At 38.2% G+C, this 18,895-nt stretch overlaps 2 protein-coding genes across 3 annotated transcripts in view; one reads left to right on the top strand and one right to left on the bottom strand.

Moving 5' to 3' along the window:
* The window catches only part of man2c1 (mannosidase, alpha, class 2C, member 1), a 23,740-nt gene extending 10,274 nt beyond the window's left edge, over positions 1-13,466 (top strand). Inside the window, exons 10-26 of the mRNA XM_062991731.1 lie at positions 48-164; positions 259-354; positions 440-585; positions 683-806; positions 905-1,026; positions 1,101-1,186; positions 2,930-3,091; positions 3,180-3,262; positions 3,338-3,432; positions 3,522-3,626; positions 5,816-5,972; positions 6,914-7,057; positions 9,955-10,064; positions 10,151-10,230; positions 10,301-10,443; positions 10,533-10,636; positions 13,296-13,466. Of these exons, the coding sequence (XP_062847801.1) occupies positions 48-164; positions 259-354; positions 440-585; positions 683-806; positions 905-1,026; positions 1,101-1,186; positions 2,930-3,091; positions 3,180-3,262; positions 3,338-3,432; positions 3,522-3,626; positions 5,816-5,972; positions 6,914-7,057; positions 9,955-10,064; positions 10,151-10,230; positions 10,301-10,443; positions 10,533-10,636; positions 13,296-13,401 (1,980 nt within the window). The 3' untranslated portion in view covers positions 13,402-13,466. The remainder of the gene's footprint in view (positions 1-47; positions 165-258; positions 355-439; positions 586-682; positions 807-904; positions 1,027-1,100; positions 1,187-2,929; positions 3,092-3,179; positions 3,263-3,337; positions 3,433-3,521; positions 3,627-5,815; positions 5,973-6,913; positions 7,058-9,954; positions 10,065-10,150; positions 10,231-10,300; positions 10,444-10,532; positions 10,637-13,295) is intronic.
* Positions 13,050-18,895, bottom strand: neil1 (nei-like DNA glycosylase 1). 2 transcript variants are annotated; one of them, XM_062991752.1, is made up of 9 exons: positions 17,990-18,893; positions 17,777-17,896; positions 16,063-16,168; positions 15,911-15,992; positions 15,314-15,435; positions 14,298-14,325; positions 14,146-14,210; positions 13,920-14,076; positions 13,050-13,825 (listed from the first exon to the last, which is right to left on the bottom strand). In XM_062991752.1, the coding sequence occupies exons 1-9, from the start codon at positions 18,439-18,441 to the stop codon at positions 13,734-13,736; spliced, it is 1,224 nt and encodes a 407-aa protein (XP_062847822.1). In that variant the 5' UTR covers positions 18,442-18,893; the 3' UTR covers positions 13,050-13,733. The 2 variants fall into 2 exon arrangements, with proteins under 2 accessions (XP_062847822.1, XP_062847813.1); XM_062991743.1 differs by having other exon boundaries at positions 17,777-18,895.

The following is an 18,895-nucleotide window of genomic DNA, read 5'->3' as shown; positions in this document are numbered from 1 at the left end:
GAAGCTTGTTACATAAAGGTTAATTTCTGATTTTCATTTCACTGCAGTTCTGGTTGCCAGATACATTTGGCTACTCTGCTCAGCTTCCTCAGATAATGCAGGGATGTGGTGTTTCTCGTTTTTTGACACAAAAGCTAAGTTGGAATCTGGTCAACACATTTCCAGTAAGAACTGAAAACATGTTTTTAGTTTTATACATAAACTATGATTTATATCTATTTTACTATTATTAAATATGCATTATTACATTCCTATTAGCACCACACTTTCTTTTGGGAGGGCATTGATGGCTCCCAAGTCTTGACTCACTTCCCACCTGGTAACTCCTATGAAATGAAAGGCAAAATTGAAGACGTGAGTGGATTTGTTTTTGTAATATTAATAATAATGCCTCCCTCTAGTGGCCAGTTGGACTAATTACACTATCTCTGTTTTACAGTTGATTAACACGGTGAAAAACAACAAGGACAAGGGCCGGGCGAATCACAGTGCAATGCTGTTTGGATTTGGTGATGGAGGTGGCGGACCTACCCAGGTCATGCTGGACCGTCTGCATCGTGTGCACGATACAGATGGTCTGCCCAGGTAAAAAAAAAATCACTCTTTACTGTAGTCTGGCATAGGCATGCAGAGTTAGCCAGTTTCTTTTAACTGATTTTACTTTGTCTTCTTATCTTATCAGGGTCAAAATGTCCAGCCCAGATCGTCTGTTTTCTGAACTCCAATCTGACTCTGGCCTCCTCTGTACATGGTCTGGTGAGCTCTTCCTCGAGCTGCACAATGGCACTTACACCACCCAGGCACAGGTACGTACAGCCTCTATTTTTAACAAAAGATCTTATATCTTATATGAGGTTTTTTTATTTCCAGGCAGATGTGTGCAATCTGTATGCTTGTGCCACAGATAAAGCTGGGAAATCGTAAATGTGAGACCCTGCTGCATGATATTGAGGTGATCAGCTGCCTGGCACTGTGTCAAAACACAGGTTTTTCATACCCAACCAAAGAACTTCAGGAACTATGGAGGTAAATGCCTCGAAAGATCAGTTCTAGTGATCTGGATTAGCTTTAAAGGCTTATTAGACTTACTTTCCCTGTAGGCTTCTTCTGCTCAACCAGTTTCATGATGTTATTCCCGGGAGCTGCATTGAGATGGTGGTAGAAGATGCACTGAAATATTATAAAGGTAAACTGGACATTTTATACTGCTAAGCCACACCAGCAGCATATATTGCAGCTGGATGGCTAATGACTAAATATGATTATCACAAGGGGTTTTACACTACAAAAAATCAGGTAAACCTATTATTTAAAACAGGAACAGATATGGTTTTATTTTGTGTTTCTGATAATTTATTTAGGGCATTTAATGATGTTCATGCCTGTTAAAAACTGTAATAGTTAAACTCTTAAACTCCACATTTTTGGTTTTAATATTATTTACATTATAAGATCCAATTAAAGCCAGTCAAATTCATATATTGACACTGTATGGTCAAAATATTGGGACATCCTTACTAATTATTGACTTCAGGTGTTTTAACCACACCCATTAATAACAGTTGTGGCCTAGTGTATAGAGCTGTGGGTTACCAACTTGAAGGTTGTGGGTCAAACCCTGGCATGCAGCCACTGTTGGGCCCTTGAGCAAGGCCTTTAGCCCTTTTGGCTCCAGGGGCGCTGTTTAATGGCTGTGCCTGCTCATATGTGAATAATGAATTTCATTATACTGTACATGTGTATACACTCAGTAAACACTTTACTAGAAACACTTACACCGATCAGGTATAACATTATGACCACTTTCCTAATATTGTGTTGGTCCCCCTTTTGCTGCCCCATATGCAACAAACTCTGATGCACTGTGTGTTTTGATATCTTTCTATCAGAACCAGCATTAAATTTGTCAGCAATTTAAGCTACAGTAGCTCGTCTGTTGGATCGGACCACACGGGCCAGCCTTCGCTCCCCACGTGCATCAATGAGCCACTGTTCCTTGCTTGGACCACTTTTGATAGATACTGACCACTGCAGACCCAAAACACCCAACAAGAGCTGCAGTTTTGGAGATGCTCTGACCCAGTCGTCTAGCCATCACAATTTGGCCCTTGTCAGACTCGCTCAAATCCTTACACTTGCCCATTTTTCCTGCTTTTAACACATCAACTTTGTGGATAAATGTTCACTTGCTGCCTAATATATCCCACCCACTAACAGGTGCCGTGATGAAGAGATCATCAGTGTTATTCACTTCACCTGTCATTGGTCATAATGTTATGGTCAGTGTATCTGGTACGTTCATTCATTGACTATTTTATAAGCTACATCTATCAAAAACATTAACTTTGTGGGTATACAATTATTGACTGTAGCCTACTGGTTGCTCCATACACTTTGTAACCCCATACATAAATCAAAAGTCATAATTATTAGTAATTATATACCTACAAAGTTTATCTTTATGATGGGTGTAGCTTACAAAGTGATCAATGAATGTTTGTACTAGATAGATGTACCTAATGAAGTGCTCAGTGGGTGTATGTATGCATGACAAATAAAAGCATTTCATCTGCCCTGGATTATCCTTATTACTGTTATCCTTAAATTATATGCTACCAAATATATATATGGATATGACTCAAATGACTCCACTTGTTTTTGTACTTGCAAAACCTCATCAAAAAGATTTTTAATTTGCTGCCCTGAAAGCATGCTCTTAATATTATTTAGTAAAGTATTTAGTAACTTATGCATGCCAAAATGTAGATAGCAAAGGTTTATGCTTATCAATGTTGCAGTAATTGATTAGTCAAGCCATAATTAATACAGATATATTTTTTGAATAACTCTGTATTTTGTATAAATTGTTTCATTCATGACAAACCTTTATGTTGGTAACTGAAACCTAAACCATCTTTGTTTCTTTAAGAGATTCAAAAGACTGGCACCAGACTCTTCCATTCTGCCTGTGAGGTGCTAAAATCAAGTCCCATGCTTGAAGCGGGCTCAAATACAGCAGTTCTCAACACACTTCCCTGGGAGCGCACTGAAGTCATAGCGCTGGCAGAAGAAGGCACACACACAAAGCTAGGTACTTGAATAATAGCCATTTATTGAGATGTTTGAGCTCTGTTAAATAATAACAGTACAGTTAACAGTACTGTGCTTGTTTCCCTCAGCCTTGGTCAAAGCCCCCAGTGTGGGAGTAGCTCCGATCAAAGAGTCCAATAAGCCTGTGTCTCCAGTGTCTGTAACAGTACAGGTATTGTGTTCTGAGATATTTTATTACAGCAAATTGTACACCCAAATACCAGACTCTAATGCTTTGTTATAACAGGATGATGGTACTATTAAAATGGAGAATGGCCTTCTTCAGGCCGTCTTTGACAAAATGGGCCGTTTGTTATCCCTAATTCTTGTACAGATAAACAGGTAAAATTACATGTTGTTCATAAAGAAAAAAGACTGCACTCTTTATAATCTGTAGATGTTGGTAACATTTTAATGTGTTTTGATTCTAGGGAGACGATTCCAGATGGCTCGTTCGGAAATCAGTTTGTGTTGTTTGATGATGTTCCATTATACTGGGATGCATGGGATGTAATGGACTACCATCTTCAGACTAGGTAATTTAAGTACAAATTAGGTAATAGAAGTACTTTCATCAATGTCTATGGTTTTGAATAAAAGCTCATTATCAGGTGTCCACATACTTTTGGACAGGTTGAGTTTACAACACTGAAATCACTAAAAAGTGAATAACATCGAGTATCCTGTTACAACAGCATGTGTCAAGGGCTGGCATATATTATGCAGTAAGTGACAGTCAGTTATTGAAGCTGATGTGTTGTAAGCAGGGAAGTGATGTGTTTTTGGTACACAGTGGTTAATAGTGGTCCAATAAAGGACAACTGGTGAACTGGCAACACAAGACCTGTTGGGTCCGATTTTAAAGTTCAAGGTGTTGACCTGGCCTATGAACTTCCCATATTTCAATCTGAGGCCTCACCTTGCAACCTTTAGGACTTAGATGATCTGCTGCTCATGTTTTGGTGCCAGATACAACAGAGTCCATGGCTCAATGGGTCAGAGCTTTTTTTGGTAGCATGAGCAGGTGGTTTTAATGTTCTGCCTTATTAGTGTATATATACTGTATATGGCTCTTAGAAATGTAATCATCTACATATATTCAATTATAATGGCTAGCAAGAAAATGCATGACTTTAATAATTGTATTAGGTATACACCGATGAGGCATAACATTATAACCACCTTCCAAATATTGTGTTGGTCCCCCCCTTTGCTGCCAAACAGCCCTGACCCGTTGAGGCATGGACTCCACTAGACCCCTGAAGGTGTGCTGTGGTGTCTGGTACCAAGATGTTAGCAGCAAATCCTTTAACTCCTGTTAAGTTGCGAGGTGGGGCCTCCATGGATCTTGTTGGACTTGTTTGTCCAACACATGTAAACATTTGACTTCAGGTGTAGGTGTGTGGTGCCACTGTGGAGAATATATGTTATTGAAGATAATTAAAAGGCAACTTTTGAAAGGCAATTTACATCATAGGTCAGCCTTTCTCAACCGGGGTGCCGCGGCACCCTGGGGAGCCGTCTGGCTTCATCAGGGGTGCCCTGTCAAAAATATTCTGATAGTGATGGGTCGTTCGCGAATGATCCGATTCTATTGAACGGCTCTTTAAAAGGAACAGAGTCGCGCTTCTGGGAGCCGCTACATATATGTTTATTTCTGCGCAGTTCGGCTGTAATTCACCCAGTCCGCTTCCATCAGTAGAGGGAATTAATCAGTCATAATAGCTGTTTATTGTCAAAATTCTAATCTGAAAACGGAGAGTGGAGAGCGAGCGAGCGAGACACACACAGAGCTCGAGAGAGAGAGAGAGACACTCGAACTCAAAAGAAGCTTTATTGGCATGACAAATAAAGACATTCGTATTTCCAAAGCAAGTTACAGAGAAATAATAAAAATAACAATAAGAAAGAACAAATATATACAAAACAGTTACATGTGCAAAAAATATAAAATAGAATAAAATATTAATTATTTAATATTTAAATTATTAATATATAAAACACACACACAGAGAGAGTGTTTATTACTACCTCAATAATGTAAATATTATAATTTGTATTGTTATTATTTTGCACTGTTTTTATTAATATTTTATTCTATTTTATATTTTTTGCACATGTAACTGTTTTGTATATATTTGTTCTTTCTTACTGTTATTTTTTTATTATTTCTCTCTAACTTGCTTTGGCAATACGAATGTCCTTATTTGTCATGCCAATAAAGCTTCTTTTGAGTTAAGAGAGCCATAACCGAGCTACAGAGAGAACATGCAGAAAAGAAGCAGTGCTCTTAGTAAAATGACAAATAATTGAGAAATAAACTATAAACTCGTTTAATTATGTTAAATCTGATTCGTTCATGGCACGAACTGAGCTTTTCGAGCCTAACTTACATCAAAAACAAGTACAGGGAGCGACTGAGGGCTCTGGACCAGGAGCTCCGCGTCTGCCTCTCATCCATCCCTGCCAGAATAGGGCGATTGTGTGCATCATCCCAGGCTCAGGTTTCCCATTAAAAGTAAGTCACGTTTACCCCTCCCTCCCTAAATGACACCTTATGGTGTATGTGCGTGTGTGTTAGCAGTCCGAGGGATGCAGAGTGTACGTTTTTTAATACATTTTAGACTGGGGTGACTTGAGATTTTGCATACTTTTAAAGGGTGCCGTGACTGAAAAAAGGTTGAGAAACACTGTCATAGGTAATTCACCCACATTTTGTTTTCAGGAAGCCTATAGTAGATGTGGTACAGCCTGTTAAAGTGCAGAGCTCTGGAGGACTGAGAGGTAGCATCACCTTCTCCCTGCGCATTAGTGGGAACAGCATTATTACCCAGGAGGTCATCCTTGATGCCAACTGCCCCTACATCAAGTTTAATACACAGGTATAGTTAACAGAACTCTAAAGTTCATATTCACTGGTAATGTTTACATTCAAAGAGTTTAGTGAGTTTAAGCATTAGATTATATTCACACCAGTCACTAGCAATTGGAACAACATATTAGTTCACAAATATATGAATACAACTACAAATCAGAAAAAGATGGGACAGTATGGACAATGCTAATTGTCAGCTTAATTTCATTTATTAATATACATCCATTCCTGTGTTTCAGGGCTGCAACACATTTCAAAAAGAGCTGGGACAGGGCAGTTTAGGGCTAGTAATGATGTAAAGTTTTTTTATAAATAATGACGTGATTTCAAACGGGTGATGCCATATATAACTTTTTATATACAACAATTATAACTTTTTCTGATTTTGAGTTGTATAACGTCAAAGTTATAGTAATACGAGCAGAATTGAGTCTCAGCTTTGTCATGATAAGTCATGACAAGTCCTATCTGATTATAAGGAGCATAGATATACAAAGGTATAGACTAAAGCATAGATATACACAAGTAAAGATAATTCAGCACTGGCGTCTCTTTTTTTAAAAGTGTGTGCTTTGTGTACACAACACATGACCTGATTTGGTCCCCCAGGTACATTTTTAATGGAAAATTTAATTCACAAAGACCTGAAGTAACTTCTTAAATCCAATAAGTTAGCCGTAGCTAATAGTCACAGCTAAGGTTAACTGTGCCTAACCGCACCCAATAGGGAACAGACAGCATTTTGTAATTGTGTTGATAATGATCTTATTCTGTCAGATCGACATTTTATTCATACTGGTTTTAGTTTGTTAACTTTGCTTTATTTAAAGGATATACTGTAGATTTTTTTATTTTTATAATGATAAACTACAGTCTATTATATATTTTCCATGTAAGGGCAGCTACTGAAGGAAAATTCTGTAATTTAAAAAATATTTTTTTCTCCAGGTGGATTGGGCAGAAGCCCATAAGTTTCTAAAGGTGGAGTTCCCTGTACAGGTCCGCAGTGCCAGTGCCACCTATGAGATCCAGTTTGGTCATCTGCAGAGACCTACCCACAGAAACACCTCCTGGGACTGGGCTCGCTTTGAGGTACTGCCTGCATGCTTACTAATCTAAACTTGTAATTATATAGTCATGGAATAGAAGTACACCCTCATTTAATTCTATGTGTTTTATAACAAGGTTTAAAAGACAAGTGTGCAATCTTCACCAACTTATATAAATAAACAAATAACCTCAGGTGACAGCAGTTACAACCATATGTCATCAGTCTTTTACATTATTTTGGATGAATTCTGGCCCACTGATATTTAAGACATGGCTTCTGTTTATTGATGTTTGGGGGCATTGTTATGCACAGCTCTCATAAGTTCTTGTCGGAGCATCTCAATGGGGTTGAACTTTGACCTTGACTTGGTCATTCCAACACCTTGATTTCTGTCTTCAGTCATTTCAATTTTTATTTGCTGGTTTGCTTGGGATCACTTCCCTGATGCATGGACTACTTTTGTTTTCAGCTCAATCTTTATTTTAATGTTCTGGTTTAAAGTGATGTTATTTTTTTATTTGTGTCAATAAATGCAAGTTGTCCAGGTTCTGTGGCTGCAAAACAATGACAATGACATGACAGTTGATATGAGGGTATGGTATTTCCAGCCACTTTTGACAGCAATACTGTTTATTGATTTTCATATTATACTGTCATAAACATAAATATCGATAGCTCTTGGATGTTTCTTCAAACTGCCACATTCTTGACCTTGGTCTGGGATTTTCTGGGATGCCAACTCCTGGGAGGAATGTCAACTGTCTTGAATTGTCTTCATTTGTAAACTATTCTTATTGTCAATTAGTAAATTTTAAATTGAATAAACCTTCCCAGATTGATTAGCATTAACAATTGCTTCTTTGAGGTCCTACTGACATGATGGCATGATGTACATTTTACATTTTCTGCATTTAGCAGACGCTCTTATCCAGAGCGACTTACAGAAGTACTTCCATAGTAAACATTTCATTTCTCAAGTTTTAGTAAACAACAGTCAAAGAACACGAATCTGCTGAAACCTGTTAGAACCAAAGTGGGTTTTTTTTTTTTTTTTTTTTGGAAATGGAAAAATGTTAGTAAATAAGTACAAGTCAGCTCAAGTGTTTAGTAAAAAGGTGGGTTTTTAATCGTTCTTGAAAGACAGCAAGAGACTCGGATGTTCGGACAGACAGAGGAAGTTCATTCCACCACTTGGGTGCTAGAACAGAGAAGAGCCTTGATGCTTGTCTTCCTTTAGTCCTTGGTGGAGGATCAAGTCGAGCGAGGCTGGTGGCTCGGAGGTTGCGTGGTACAGAGCGGGGTTTGATTAGACCACGAAGGTAGCTTGGGGCTGGTCCATTTTTGGCTTTGTAGGCGAGCATCAGTTTTTTAAACTGAATGCGTGCAGCTACAGGAAGCCAGTGAAGAGAACGCAGCAGTGGGGTGATGTGGCAGTGTTTGGGCTGGTTAAAAACCAGACGGGCAGCTGCATTTTGAATGAGCTGCAAGGGTTTAATAGTGGACATAGGAGCACCTGCCAGGAGGGAGTTGCAGTAGTCCAACCATGAGATTACAAGTGCCTGGACCAGAATCTGGGTAGCTTCCCTGGAGAGAAATGGTCAAATCTTCCTGATGTTGTACAGGAGGAACCGGCACGATCTTGTCATGTTGGCTATATGAGGAGAAAAGGTCAGCTGGTTATCCAGGACAACACCAAGGCTTCTTACCTTATCAGATGGTCTGATCTGGGAGTCATCAAGAGAGATGACTAGGTCCTGGGTTGGAGATTGATCTCTGGGAATGAGCAACATCTCTGTCTTGCTGGGATTGAGTTTTAGATGATGAGCTGACATCCATTGTGAGATATCTCGCAGACATGCTGAGATGCGAGCTGAGACTTGTGTGTCTGAAGGAGGAAATGACAGAATGAGCTGAGTGTCATCTGCATCGGAGTGGTAGGAGAAGCCATGGGAGGCTATGATCTTACCCAGAGAGCGGGTGTAGATAGAGAAAAGAAGTGGGCCAAGTACAGAGCCTTGAGGAACACCGGTTGAGAGTGCATGGAGGAGATATGGATCCCCTGCATGACACTTGGTACGAGCGCCCTTCGAGGTAGGAGGCCATCCATTGCCATGCTGAACCTGTTACTCCAAGGTTGGAGAGAGTGGACAAGAGAATGCTGTGATTTGCTGTGTCGAAGGCTGCAGAAAGGTCAAGAAGAATGAGGACAGTTTGGCTGCTTTGGCTGCATTAAGCTTCTCAGTAACCGCCACAAGTGCTGTTTCCGTAGAATGCGCTGCCTTGAAACCAGACTGGTATGGATTGTGGAGATCATTCTGAGTAAGAAAGGCAGATAGTTGGTTATAGACAGAACGTTCAAGAATCTTTGATAGAAAAGAGAGGAGTGAGACAGGTCTGATGTACATGCAAACCCCAGTGCACCCATCTAGTCCACCCCAGATTTTAGGTTTCTGTAGTGTTGCCAGCTTTTTTCCAATATTTTTTTTATAATAGTGTTTTTAAATCATCTGATTGGCATTAAAATTGGAATCATAGTTAAATACTAGTTAATTTTGGACAGTATTGACATTTTTATAGTAGCTATATATCTTATAATGGATATTACAGATAATCAATGTTAGATGCACTTCTTGATGATTAGTCTTGTGATTTAATTAGTAATGCCTGGCTACTAATCACTCACTTAATGGTTGTAGAAGTAGGAAGGATGTGCTTACCTCCTCATCCGGATTCTAAATGTTGGCTTACTTTTGGGCAAAAATGATTACATATTGAAATTGCTTTTGTTTTTTGTTGTCATCTAAGGCCATTTATTTAAAGAATGTAATAAATACTATACATTTGTTGTTCAGGCTTGAAGTTGTTGTAGTTTGGACTTGATCATTAAAGCTATTAGGGAATTTCATACAAATGTGTAACTCATAATTGAAACCTGCAGGTCTGGGGCCACAAGTGGGCAGATCTATCAGAGCATGGCTTTGGCGTGGCACTCCTGAATGACTGCAAATATGGCTACTCAGTTCATCAGAACATTATGACCTTATCCCTGTAAGTTTAATTACTGTATGAGCTCACATCAAGTTAAATCTCCACCCATCACAACAAACTTGTTTAAACCTTTTCTCATTCCTTAGACTGAGAGCTCCAAAAGCACCCGATGTTAATGCAGATATGGGGCACCACCAGTTTACTTATGCAGTCATGCCACATAAAGGTAGGCCCATACAAACTCTTAGTCATAAATAAGAAGAAGTCAGATGTTTAATGACATATTGGTTTGTCAGGTTCCTTTCAGGATGCAGGAGTCATCCAACACGCCTATAACCTCAACTCACCACTACATCTTATCGAGGATGTTCGCATCACGGATCCCTGGAGCGCGTTCACTGTGAGCCCCGCAGCTGTCATCCTGGAAACTATGAAACAGGTTGGGAGGCGACTGGAAATGACCTCAGTGATTTTTTTTTGCATTGGTTTCCAGTCTGTCAGTGCTTAGTTCACTTTTCCCTTTCACAGGCCGAGGCAAGGAAGGATGCCCTTGTTGTTCGCCTCTATGAGTCTCACGGAAGCAGTGTGAATGCAGTGTTGCGTACTTTCATCCCTGTGCAACAGGCTTGGCAGTAAGTTTGTTTTCAAATCAGGTCTAGTGTTGCATTCAGATCACTTACCCTTAGGAGCAGCTTCCAAGTTCAGATTCAAACATCCTCAAATCTAGGTTTGAGGTTTCTAAGCTGATGCATAAAGGGGCATACAAAAAGATTTGAAAGATTTAAGATTTCATTTTTTAAGGTTGAGTTTAATGTACTTTTAACACAAGCTCAAGTTTTCGTTCAGTTCACTAAATCTTAAATGTATCATAGCCAAGATCACCTGGCCATTTAGGCTTCCCAGTCATGTTACCTAGAGTGAATCACTTTATGTAATATATTATGCTCTAAGCTTTAACGTACACTGATCAGCTATAACATTAAAACCACCTCCTTGTTTCTACACTCACTGTCCATGTTATCAGCTCCACTTACCATATAGAAGCACTTTGTAGTTCTACAATTACTGACTGTAGTCCATCTGTTTCTCTACATACTTTTTAGCCTGCTTTCACCCTGTTCTTCAATGGTCAGGACCCCCACAGGACCACTACAGAGTAGGTATTATTTAGGTGGTGGATCATTCTCAGCCCTACAATGACACTGACATGGTGGTGGTGTGTTAGTGTGTGTTGTGCTAGTATGAGTGGATCAGACACAGCAGTGCTGCTGGAGTTCTTAAATACTGTGTCCACTTACTGTCCACTCTGTTGGACACTCCTACCTAGTTGGTCCACCTTGTAGATGTAGATCTATTGCTGCTGTTTGAGTTGGTCATCTTCTAGACCTTCATCAGTGGTCACAGGATGCTGCCCACGGGGCGCTGTTGGCCGGCTAGTTTTGGTTGGTGGACTATTCTCAGTCCAGCAGGGACAGTGAGGTGTTTAAAAAACTCCATCAGCGCTGCTGTGTCTTATCCACTCATACCAGCACAACACACACTAACACACCATCACCATGTCAGTGTAACTGCAGTGCAAATAATACCTGCTCTGTAGTGGTCCTGGGAGAGTCCTGACCATTGAAGGACAGCATAAAAGGGGGCTAACAAAGTATGTAGAGAAACCCATGGACTACAGTAAGTAATTGTAGAACTACAAACTGCTTCTATATGGTAAGTGGAGCTGATAAAATGGACTGCGAGTATAGAAACAAGGAGGTGGTTTTAATGTTATGGCTGATCAGTGTATGTAGTGCAGAGGGTGTTGGAGAAACTGACCCATCTGTGCAGCCAGCCATCACAAAGCAATGACAGCATAGTGATGTAAGGTGAACATATTTTAAGTAGTATTATTAAGTTGTTTTGTCCTCCCCAAATTCATGCTGCTTTTTACCAGTGTGAGCACACTGGTACAAAAAGTTTCAAAGGGGTTAACTAATCACAGTGCATTTTATTTACATATCAGTCTTAAAAGCACAGTACTCCAAAACCCATTTATTATTGGGAGTCTTATAGAAAATGTATTCAGTCAAATTTAATAATTGCTTCATCATGATTAGTGGGTTTGATACCTGCTTGAAAACACTAGACACAAAGTGAAAATCCATTTTGAACAAGATGCCAGTCAAGCTCAGTCATAGATAAGGGAGTAGCTGAACTGTTTTTGAAGGATAGGATAAAACCATGCAGACACTGGGAGAACATAACACTTCACACAAACAGTAAATCAAGAGGATTAAACTCATGTTCTCAGGAACCTAGACGTGTGTGGCACCCATACTACCACGCTGTCCCTTGCAATGACAAATGGTTGAATATAAAACCCACAAATGGATTATACATTTAAAATATATGCTGGTTCACTACAGCAGAGAGCTCGAGTTTATGATTTGTATCTCAGCAGTAATAGTGGCCTGCCCAAGTATCTAACATGCAGAAAGGAAGGTCAACAGAATTTTTCTTTATTGCTGTGTTGGTTGAGGTGCCTGCAGGAGTGGTGGATGATTTACATTGGGCATAACATGACTCTCCATATGCGATATGGAGCGGTCGGTGACTGCAAGATTGTTTAAGGTTCTATGGCTCCTCTCAGCAAGTGTGAGGGTGGTGCAGTAGATCATCAAACACTAATGTATTACACAAAGCTGTAGTGTAGTTTTGAGGCCACAACTTGGGGAAGGCCTGTTACTGTTCCAGCATGAATGTGCCCCTTTTGCACAAAACAGTCCATGAAGAAGAGGTGTAATGAGCTTGGTGTGGAGAAACTTTAGTGGCCTGCACAAAGCTCTGACCTCAACCCTACTGAATAGCTTTGGGATGAACTGAAATGACAATTTCAAACCAGGCCTAGTCATCAAAATAGTGCCTGATCTTGCTTTTTTTTTTTTTTTTTTTTTTTTTAACGGAAACAACTTTCCACTGACATTTTAAAATCCACACAAAGATGAAGTGGATGTCAATATTAATATCCGAGGTTGTGAAATAAAAATTCCAACAAACTTATGGTCAAGTGTTCATATACTTTTATCCATTTAATGTATCGAATAAATCATTGTTTGCACAGCATATTTATTCTGACAATGCTTTTTTTCTGGATTTTGAATGCAAATCCAAGTTAAATTACAGGTCAGAGGTGTTAAGTTCAGAATTTAAATACTACATTACTGTGGCAAATAAGACTATACATATTAATGATTATATACAGTATATTTTGTGACTGAACTGAAGCCTGTTTTTTCTTTTTGATTACAGTTGCAACATGCTAGAATGTCCCAGCCACCCTGCTGCAGTCACAGACTCTCAAATAACCCTCACTTTTAAACCATTTCAGATCATTACACTCCTTTTACAGCTCTGATGAGTAAACTGGTGGGCTCAGGACAGGGGCCCACATGTGTTAATAAAATACAATTTTAAAAATCATTTTTTGATATTTGGATTCTGATACTCATAGTAAACATTTAGCTTAAACAATCTGAAACCTTTTTTTCTGCTACAGTATAAAGTGGAAGAAAATGTGGCATAAAAAGCTTTTTTCTTATAAACATATTGTAACAAAAAAAAATGTAATAGCTGCACCTAGCAGTAGTTGCTGGACCCTTTTGAGATATGAATGGCTCACACATCTGCTGTGACTCTCCAGGTTAAGTATTTCTATCTATATGAAAGACAGCAAGGACTGGTCTCAAGTTAGTTTCTTCTTTTCCTCTGGGCATTCTTAGCTTTTGCTTTTCTACCCCGAACACTTGCTCTTGCACTCTTCACGTTCGTTTTCTGCATCCCTAGAAGCAAAAAATGATAGTTAGAAATGATTTTGTAGTATCAAACACCAGCTGTGAGATCAAACCGAAAAAACAACACAAAAACGACACTCACCTGCTGAGTCGCTCTTTCCATGCGCATTGGTCCTTTTCTTTTTAACAGCTGCATCTGTATCTATCTTGGTGCTGGTGCGTTTCCTGCTGTCACACTTTTTTTCAGACACATCTTGTTCCTGTTTTCTAGCCCTTGGCTCTTTTTTGACAGGCTTTTCCTGTTTAAAGTAAATCCATTAGTTTGGTTCTTTGTTTTGCCCTGAATAAATGTGGATGCTGGATCTTACCTTTTTAACTGTATAGTCATGTTCATCTTTTTTTATTGTTCTCTTTCGCTTGAGAGATTTGGAGCCTAAAGGTTTAAAAAGCTTTAATTAGCAGTGATTAATCACATGGTTTGCATCAGTTTGCAAGCAAGCCAAATTGCTTAACAGATTACCTTTAGGCACCATCGGACCAGGATCACCCTAAAACAAACAAGCAAAAATACAACTTCAGTGTTTGCATACAATAGTAAGACAAAAGAACAGTAAAAACAAGTATTTACCCAGTGCATATATCCATTTCAAAATTATTTTTACAATATATTTTGATGTTGAAATTTTTAATAAGGTTTGTATTTATTATGCAAAGTTTTAAAGTTTAATTACCAGTGATTATCACAGTGATATCATATTTGATTAAAATGATAGTTCATTTTTTGTAATCGTATAAAGTGTTTTTTAGATTATCTACAATAAGCCTGAGATACTGACATTAGGGCTTTATTTTTTATATTCAAGTTACAGTGTTTCACAATAAGCAGGTAAATTGTTAACAGGTGAGGGAATCATGATTGGGAATAAAGAGAGGATCCACTAAAGGCTCAGCCTGTATAAGGTAATGATAGGTCATGGCTCACCAGGAAAAACAGACCTCAAGTTCTGTGTGCAAAATTACAAAATACAATCTAGATTAAATACAATCTAGATTAAAGACTTAAATCACAGATTCTTCTTTTTTTTTTGCATTTTACAAAATGTCCCAACTTTTCTGGAAATGGGGTTTGTACAATCAAAAAGAAAATGCTTCTTGAATTTTCCAATATTTAAAACATGAAAAACCATCATCACTACATAAGCTTAACTTGTTTTTCAAATTGTGCATAAATAATTTAAAAAAGAGTATATATTACTTAAAGCTAGGCTTAAAATAATTTTGCTCATTCTACTAAGCACTTTCTCTACCCACCTGTCTCCAAGTTTAAAAACCACAGATTTAAGTAAAGGTGTCTGAATGAATGTATGTTCATAAATGCACATATATGTTCATTATATGTCATTTTTCATGAAAAAAAATGTAAAAAAGGACTTTGTACATACTGACTAATTAACTTTAAAATAATCAAATACACAATTAAAATGATAAAACCTTATGCATAATAAGTTTTGTTTGTTTTGGTTAAGTAGAACTTACTTTAAACCATATTGTTCTTCCATTACGGTCCCTTGCTGACTTCATTCCATCAACAAAGTAACACTGGAGCCAGGACTGAAATACTGAGTAATCTGCTTTTGCTGGGTCATAACCTTTTCCACCTACATGAAGAACATTAAAGAAAACAGAAATATCACTAGTGTTGTTGAAATGTTAGATTTACAGTACAGCTACTGTTAAGAATACAATGTCTAGTTAATGTGATTTAATGTAATCAGGTCCTTGATAATTGCATAGAGATAGTATTTGTTCATTTACAGCTTTGCTTTAAGGAAAAAAATGTTGTATATGCTTGTTTTAAAGGCTTTACCTTGGTTATAAGCTCAGGGGTGGTAAAGCACGCATGTTACAGCAAGCTACTACACAAAATTACATTTGCTATGATGTATATAAAAGTTTTGGGGTACTATGAAATAAACTGCTAGCAGATAAAACATTCAGATTTTTAATAAAGAGTATAGATGTAAAGAGGTTTTCTAATTACTATTTTGAAAACTGAATAGTTATTATTTGACAAATTTTAATGCTTTACAAATGCAGGTTAAAAGAAATAATGCACTATTTATAATAATTTACCAAGGTTAACCACCTCCAGTGGTACAGTGTGACAGAGAGAGAGAAGATCTGGACTCTCGATTTTCCCGCCTTCAGAAAATCTCTAAAAATGAATAAAGCTATTATTATGAATCAAAGCATGACTAAGACTTTTATTACAGACAGAAATTCACCTTTGCCTCTAGGGTAATCTCCTCTTTAACATCCTTTGTCTCATCCTTTATTAGTTCGAGTCCATCCAACACAGACCTTGCTTTCACAAAAGGTGGAGTATTTAATCTAAAATAATTGAGACAAAATTATGGCTTTGTTCGCATAAATGCCTTGTTCATGTAGCACACAAATGCCATGTAATTTCCCAAAATGAAATCCATTATGCATTGTTAGTATTCAAAGAAATTCTGCAAAGGCAGAGGCCTTTCAGTGCATATTTGCAGAGGTGATTCTAGACTCTGCAGTGTATGAAATGTATAAAGGTCTATGAAATTGTAAGTTATTTGCTATTTGATGTGTTCTCAACACTAGTCACTGAAATCAAACGACTAACATAATTCATAATGCAGTGATTTTAGACACCGATTCAAAAATGACCCAACTAGCCATTTCTTATACATTTACATTAGCTTGCCACTCCAACTGATTACAATGAGTACAGTGATTTTTCTTTTTGACAGAGGCCAGAAGAGATATCATTGTGCTAATGGGGCACTTGGCATAAGGAGATTTCCAAACTTACAAACCTGCCTAGTCATGGAAGAAAGCACAAAAGTTCACCCAGAGGCCTTATCAATCTCATCAAAACAGAGAAAAAAAAAATTTTTTACTGTAAAAAAAACTTAGAAGATATCATGATCAAGACAGGGACAAATATGTCAGTGGCAACCATAAGCAGATAACTTAACCAAGGACTTCATGACCAGATTCCACTCTTAACCAAAAAGCACAGGAAGGGTCGACTGATATACACCAGAAGGAATTTGTATAGACCTGCAGAGTTCTCAGACACAGTTCTAAAAACTGACTAATCAAAACTGGAACTGACTGGCCATATGTTTGTCTGGTGCAAGAAAGACAAGACTTATGACCAGAAGAATACTGTCCCCACTGTTAAGCATGAAGATAGGTCAGTGATGCGAGGATGTTTTTCTGCTGCAGGAACTGGCAATCCTCACAGTGTGACTGGCATTATGGAATCACAAAAATAAAAGAAATGAATTTTAAGCAGAAATGTTTTGCCTTATGTGATGAAATTGAACCTTGATGAAAGTTGGACTTCAACTTTCCTCAAGACAATGATCCCACTTCCAAGCAAACGGCCAAGTCAACAAAAGCTTGGTTAAGGAATCAGTACTGGAATATTCTGGAGTGGTTTTATCAGTCTCCAGATTGAAATTCAATGGAAAATTCTTTGTTGCAGTATGAAAACCATCAAACCTAAATGAGCTGGATGTTTTTGCACAAGAAGAATAGTTAAAGATTTCACAAGAGAGGAGTCAGAAGCTTGTTAGCACCTAATAAAATCACTTACTAAAGGTTAACAAAGCAAAAAGAGGTTCCATCAAGTACTGAGATTGAGGTGAATAATAGTGCACATAGACATTTGTCAAGAGAACTAGATGTTTTTCAAGTTTCACTCAAAACTACCATCTTAAGTTATCAAAATTGCTTGTATCAATAAATATTGTTCCTTATATTGACATGTAAATGTAACGCTGCACCCCCATTTCAAGGGTTTCCACATTTTGGCAAGCTGACACTGTAACTGGATTCAGACCAGGGCCCTTATATGCTCATTGGTCAAAACGACTGCTTATTTTGTCTGTCCTCTACACTTCTGCTAAGTTTGTATGTATGAAAATGGATCAAAGAACAAAATAAAAGAATAACCTGTACAGAATCTCAGCTCGAAGGTAGTTTCCAATTCCATTGAAATACTTCTGATTTAGAAGAGCCTCACAAATTGGTTTGTCAAATGCCTTGTCTGACAGATTGGACAAAACGTTCAGCCTGAAAAATAAGGAATGCATTAGACACAATAGTTTCAGATTTAATATGATGCTGTTTTTATACCAGTGAGTGAATAAAGTGAACTGGTCCCACCTGAAGCTCTCATATTCTAACATGACACATGGGCCTCTATCCTGCTGCCAGTTTCCATTGGGCTGCCAGCTTCCAAATCTGCGTGTGTCCACAAAGCTCAACACTCTCTTAGTTTTCTCTTTGGTGTAAAATCTTAGGTGGGCATGCTTTGGAAGATCAGATACAGCAGTAAAGCTGAAATAACCTGACATGCCAAATCTAAAGACCACGTCCATGGGCTCTTGGTTGTGTACTAGTTTCACTCTGCTCTGTGTATCACTCTTTATAGGAGTGAGAGTGAGTCGCACTTCTTTTCCTCTGGACGTTGCGCTGATTCGGTATGCATCGCATGCAAACGCTACCTCCGGGTTTTTACTTACCTCAGATTTCTCTACAGCTCCGCTAAATATTACACCTGCACACGCTTTGTTTACAAACAAACCGGCTAAGTGCAGCTCCGGACCCTCCGGCATTGTGCTCTGTACTGTTTAAATAATGTCGACGAAGATATAAATTAGTTATAAAGCATACAGTTACTTAACGGAGAATCCTGCTAGCTGCTGCTAATGCTTCGTTACCTAGTTACAGGAAGAGTTAGCATTATCTCTGAGCCACTTAGTAAATAAACTTTACCTTCAGTTTTCTACGTAGAAACAGTTTATATACTTATCTACTGTCATACACGACACATACACTCACATACTGCTTATATAACACAGCCATTAATGTTTCGTAAAGAACCCCGTGGGATGATGGGAGTTGTAGTCACTTTTCTAAATGGCGCTAGTTTTGCAAGTGAGCACTCACCCACCAGACTTTTTTAACCCTCAAACAGGCAGTGTGCACCAGTAAATACAAAATCTTTAACATCCTGTAAGAAGCATGATTATAGGCTTTTACCAAATTAAGTTATCATTTATCAAAAGT

The sequence above is a fragment of the Trichomycterus rosablanca genome, chromosome 1, assembly GCF_030014385.1.
Source record: "Trichomycterus rosablanca isolate fTriRos1 chromosome 1, fTriRos1.hap1, whole genome shotgun sequence".
NCBI classification, from domain to species: domain Eukaryota; kingdom Metazoa; phylum Chordata; class Actinopteri; order Siluriformes; family Trichomycteridae; genus Trichomycterus; species Trichomycterus rosablanca.
The sequence above is the reverse complement of the archived record's forward strand: the minus strand, read 5'-3'. Positions and strand labels throughout refer to the sequence as shown.